The 5,692-nt window shown below is 33.2% G+C and overlaps 1 protein-coding gene across 1 annotated transcript in view; it reads right to left on the bottom strand.

Moving 5' to 3' along the window:
* Positions 1-4,078: 4,078 nt before the first annotated feature.
* The window catches only part of LOC112516233 (ATP-dependent (S)-NAD(P)H-hydrate dehydratase), a 21,572-nt gene continuing 19,958 nt past the window's right edge, over positions 4,079-5,692 (bottom strand). The window contains exons 10-11 of the mRNA XM_025123252.1: positions 4,836-5,176; positions 4,079-4,315 (exon numbers count right to left, since the gene is read on the bottom strand). Coding sequence (XP_024979020.1) covers positions 4,288-4,315; positions 4,836-5,176 — 369 coding nt within the window. The 3' untranslated portion in view covers positions 4,079-4,287. The remainder of the gene's footprint in view (positions 4,316-4,835; positions 5,177-5,692) is intronic.

A 5,692-nucleotide genomic window follows, 5' to 3' on the forward strand; every position in this document is an offset into this window, starting at 1 on the left:
TTTTCCTCCAAAAAGCTTGACACGTGTTGTGTACCTTCTGAATTGCATTTAATGCAATGGGTATAAAGAGTTGAGTATTCTCTACTCAGTTATCATCTATCTATCTATTAATTTCTTCATCTCTAAGAAATTTACCCAAGAAGTTACTTCTCTCACTACTCTCTCTCTCTAAAGAGAAAGAACCACTTTGAACAAGTGAAGAACACATTTCCAAGTCTTTATTTCTTACAGCAAATCTTTTCTCTTTGCTAAGGGTAATTGTGTGTATCTCTATATTGTTTAGATAGGTTTCTTTACCTTATTTTTTCCGTAAACAATCTATAAAATTTGTTTTGATCTTTTTTTTATCAATATATAATTTTTAAAAGTGAAAGTTTATGTGTCTGTATTCATCCTCCCCCCCCCCCCTTTTCTACAAACTATTATCTATAAACTCTTGTAGATCCAACCGGGACCAACACAAAAGGATGGGTTGGATAAACAAATGTTTACATCATATCTTTAAGATATCCAAAGGATGAAAATGAAGAGTGCATACATGCACTGATCAAGAAATTAGATGAAGACACATGTTAAAGTTGGCACACAACATTAATGCATTGGTGGCTATATTTGACGATGTTACAAATCATCGATTTGACATATATTCTAAGTGATAGTTTATTAAGCAAATCAACGTCAACATCTGAAGACTATCTCCTTCTTCGTAACTGAAAGAGTACTTTATCCTACTCATTTAACATCTCCATGTGAGTAAATTTGTCACAAGTCATATTGTTTAACATAAGGTCCTACCTTTCTAGTTTTAGCAAAAAATCTGTGATTCTTTATTTTTATGAAACATACAGAATTAAAAACTGAAAATTTGTTGTGTTGTATTCAATCCCCTTCTACAAACATTTTTCATGTTAACCATTATCCATCCAGCACCAACACAAACGTACCCAATACAAAATTTCAAAACAATTTACCTTTGCCAAATCTACATGGAATTTGAATTCATTTCAAAACTTCTGTTGTCCCCTGGTCGTTGACACAATGTTTTGGGTACATGAATTTGATATTCATAAACCTTAAATGAGAAGTTTAGAGTTATAGTTACCAAAAATAAATGTTCCCATTCGTCATTTCAAAAAATATGAATTAGAACTAAGTTGACTATATTTTAATAATGTACCTCTCTCATTCCTAAATGTACCTTATATTTAAAGATTTCCTACTCATACATGTCAACATAACAACTTCCTTTTTACATTTTCAATGCATAGTGCATGATCAACCTGATACTGACATTAAAGAGGTGCAAATAGCAATTCCCCTTGTTAAAGACAGAGAAATTTAAAACCCACTCAAACAGAAAGACTAATGTTTAACTCAAATCGAAAAATTAATATAACTTGGTATTCAAAGGAGTCCTTAGCTTGAGCACATAAAGCTCTTCTTAATCTTTTTAAAAGGAAGTTCTCAAAATCATAAAACTTGGGGATGTACAAGTCTGGATCAGCTGGTTTGAAGACGTTTGAACAACACAACCCAATAACCACTTGCAGTTTAGAATATCTTAACTTATTCAAGGTGTTTAAAAGCATAATCCAACCCAAATCAAACCATGTGAGGTTTGGGTTAGTCGGGTTGATACACTTAGCTTGCATCATGTTACAAGAAGAGTTGATTGAGTGAGGCTAGGGCTTTTATCACGCATAGTCAATTTTTTTGGGTAATTTGTGGACCTTTTGATAGAAATTGGTGATTCATAAATATAATAAGTATCCAACACAATATTACGGGATGCATCATCAGTTGATACTTGATTTAAGAGCATCTCCAATGATAAAAATAAAGACTTGATCAAAAGGTTGAGAACCATTTGATGAGAAGGTTAATCATTAAAGCAATAACTTGAATAATGATTTGTCATCCAAAAACTTGGGAGATGTCAAGTGTTTGAAGATTTATGTATCTGTATTAAAAATGAATTAAAAAAAAACAACAAAACTTTTGAAAGACTTGACCATGGAAGTAAGTACTAGAAGATGGTTTTTGCTTAGTGGAAATCTGATGTGACAAATAGATCAAGTCTTGTTGGTGGCCATGGGTAGTTGGCATACTTGTCCATTGACATCCTTAATTTTGGGAGGATGAAGTAGCTAATAATTGAATTGAATGCATTCAAAATGATGTTATTGTATGACTATGGATTATAAATTTTACCATTTTCATCCTGAAAGAGGAGTTAAGGTGACAAAGGTAAGAGGGATTTGAACCATTGATTAGTTCTAATCTCAAACCAACCCATGAATTGTACTTTGGAAGAGAATTGGTTTGGTGTATCTTCTTACCCTTCTCGCCACCATAACTTTGATTATCACCGAAACTGAACCCCCCTTGATGAAAAAATACAAGTGTTGGGATACACATGAATACTATGGAGGAAGTTGGTTTCCAAAAACAGAAGTCGTCTCTTGTTAGTTTGAATATAGAGCCATTGTCAAATATGTTCGTAAGGACATTACTGATCTGCATGTCTAACAATGCACGCACATAAATCATAGAGGGAGTGAATACAGTAAATTTAAAGATTAATGATAAATTTTATTATTAATTTCAATTCTTACGAGAAATAAAACACAAAATTAACAAGCATTGAATGCTTGACTGATGCAACCATCAAACTTTTAACTAAAAGGGTGAACTTCTTCACAATTAAACAAGATATAAGTAAGAGTCTTATGCATCTCATCATCCGCAAAGGATCGTGTGAGAATGGAAGTAATGGTAAGAAACATAAGAAGAGATTTGAACTTTTGATCATTTTTAATCTCATGCCCACCAATGAATTGCGCTTTAGAAGGGAATTGATTTGGTGCATCTCGATGCACCTCATTAATGTTGACATTCAATTATGATTGATCCAAGGTGGAGATCTCTTCTCACCATAATTTCCCTTCTTATCGGAACCCAATCCTCTCACCATCAGTACTTGTAATTAAACAAGATATAAGTATGAGCTTTTGTAGCATAAATGTTGAGAAATTTTTAGCTTCTTCAACCTTTTGCATTATGCCTGTAGTTGCGATTTGATCAAAGTATTTTAGGTTGTGACAGATTAACAAAGTGCATTAATTATGGGATATACTGAAACCATTAATTCTGGTATTGGATGCTACAAACCATTGCAAATCCTACAAATCAAACACAACAATGACTACAATTCCCTTCCAATTTCTCAAATCCTTCCATAAAATCCATACCTTTCAATAACATTCCTTAAACCCAAACGACCCTAAGGTTCTGTTTGGTTTGAAAGAATGAAATGCATTTAGAGGAATTTGCATTTCAAATCTGTTCCAATCTCATGTTTGGTTTGTTGGACTGTCCCAATTTGAAATCTTAGATTTAATGGAAATTCTTCAAACATAGGGAGTGCTCAGGATTATGTAGATTGTATGCAATAAAGTTTTAGAAAATATTGAAAACATCTGTTTTGTAATAATCGATTAATAAAAATGTAATTCAATTATTTTTGTAATTATTTATAATTTTTTTTGTAGGTTACTTACAAAATAATGAAATTCAATTTCATTCCAAATCCTACAAACCAATGATTTCAAATTCATTTCAATCCAAATCCCTAAAAAACAATCTTGCAAACCAAATGAACCCTTTGAGTATATTTGGCTTGCAGGATTGGTTTTAAGGGATTTGAATTTCATGAAGAGATTTGGTATGGAATAGATTTGAAATCATTGATGTGTTTGGTTTGTAGAATTTGGAATGGAATTAGATTCCATTATTTGTAAAAAAAATTATAAAAATAATTAAACTACATTTTTGTTAATCAATTATTACAAAACAAATTTTATTAACATCTTTTAAAACCTTATTTCATACAATCCTACGAAATTCTTTGAAATCCCGAGCACCCTCTAAGGATTTCAAAATTCTATGTTTGTAGGATGTTAATTAAATCCTAGGATTTCAAATACGGACAATCCAACAAATCAAACATGGGATTGGAATGGATTTGAAATCCAAACCCATTCCATTCCTTCAAACCAAACGACACCTTAATTTTTTGCAAAACGGATTTTCCGGTTCTTGCCATTCCAAAAGAAAGCAAAAAACGAACATACTTCTGAACTGGTGCATTTATTCCAATCTAAAGAACAAGATGATCTACTGAGAAAACAATAAAGTATTCTTCGAACTCGGGATGTAAACATTGTTCACTCTTGCGAACAAAAAACGACGACGGGAAACATGAGACTTGTGAAGCATATACGGAGCTTAGCGAACCGGAGATATGTCCTCCAAACTGCACAACAGACCAAATGATGCAATTAGACTATTTCTACAAAAAAATGGAAAATGCATCAACATGCAATAAAGTTTGGTTAAGTTCCTATTTAGTGTAGCGAATGACTTTTTCCTCAATCAAGGTAACAATTTCAGGTTTTCTATTTTATACCCATTTTGAACAGTAACCTACTGATCATTATAACATTTGATGGCATGGATACTCATTTGCGAAAGATTTATGGAATGTCTATGAAGGGTTACGGAAAAAAGGACGATAGACTTGGAATCCACGTAATCAGGCATTACAACATCAGTAGGTCACCAGTCAAAAGTATACAAAAGGGTCATTGCCACAGTGGTACTGGTAGAGCCCCATCCTTACAATAGATCAAGGGTTCAAACCCACTGAAAGCGAGGAGGGTGCGTGAGTATTTCCCAAGAGAAATCAAAAAATTCTTTGTTACACTAAATAACAACCAAGGCAAACCTCATTGCATTGTGATGCATTCCCCCTACATAGAAATGTATGTTGTTACCTTCTTCCTAGGTGTTCTATTATATCGGTGGTGAGGGTTGATCTCTTCTTATCCTCGAAAGCAAGTGATGCTGCCTTCCTCAACAAGGCAGATCCTGCAATGCAAGCCACCATTGTTGGGTTGATGTCGGCCTCCCCATTACCAACAAGCTGCCGAGCCCAAGCAAAGAATACTGCAACACTGCTCAGCAAAACAAAGGAATAAAATCGGACTTCTGTAGGTCCTAATTGCAAAAGATCAAGTAAGAATGTGGACCACACCATAAATACATTTATGTTTCTCATTCCTGGCACACCAATAAGTTGTTTATCCGCAGTATATACAACATTAAAAATGAGAAACTAACCAAACGGCCTTTGGTTTAGCTAAAAATGAGAAACTAACCAAACGGCCTTTTGGCTTAGCGGTATCCGGGTTATCGGTAGAGCCAACCTTTTAGGAGGTTAGGGGTTCAAACCTTGGTGAGGATGGTGTGTTGAGTTCATTTGCTTTATTTACTTCAGGAAAAAAAAGAGAAACTAGGGTTTAGACCACCATCCAAACAACACAACGTTTCAATCTTGTAAGATTCCAAATAAACCTTCTGCACCCCAATATGAGTCCTTAAAAACGGGTTAGTTAGGAGGGTTCTTGTGAGAACCAAAAATAATTTGAGAACCAAGGAACTAATTTTATAGTGTATATTCATTGATAAATATACATTTGTATAAATTTCATCAAAGTATGTATACCATCAATGAGTATATTTACCAATAAATATATACTACATATTCACTTCTACTAGTACTCTGTATATATATATATATATATATATATATATATATATATATATATATATATATATATATATATATATA

Source organism: Cynara cardunculus (assembly GCF_001531365.2).
Source record: "Cynara cardunculus var. scolymus isolate 2C chromosome LG 8, CcrdV1, whole genome shotgun sequence".
In the NCBI taxonomy this organism is placed as follows: domain Eukaryota; kingdom Viridiplantae; phylum Streptophyta; class Magnoliopsida; order Asterales; family Asteraceae; genus Cynara; species Cynara cardunculus.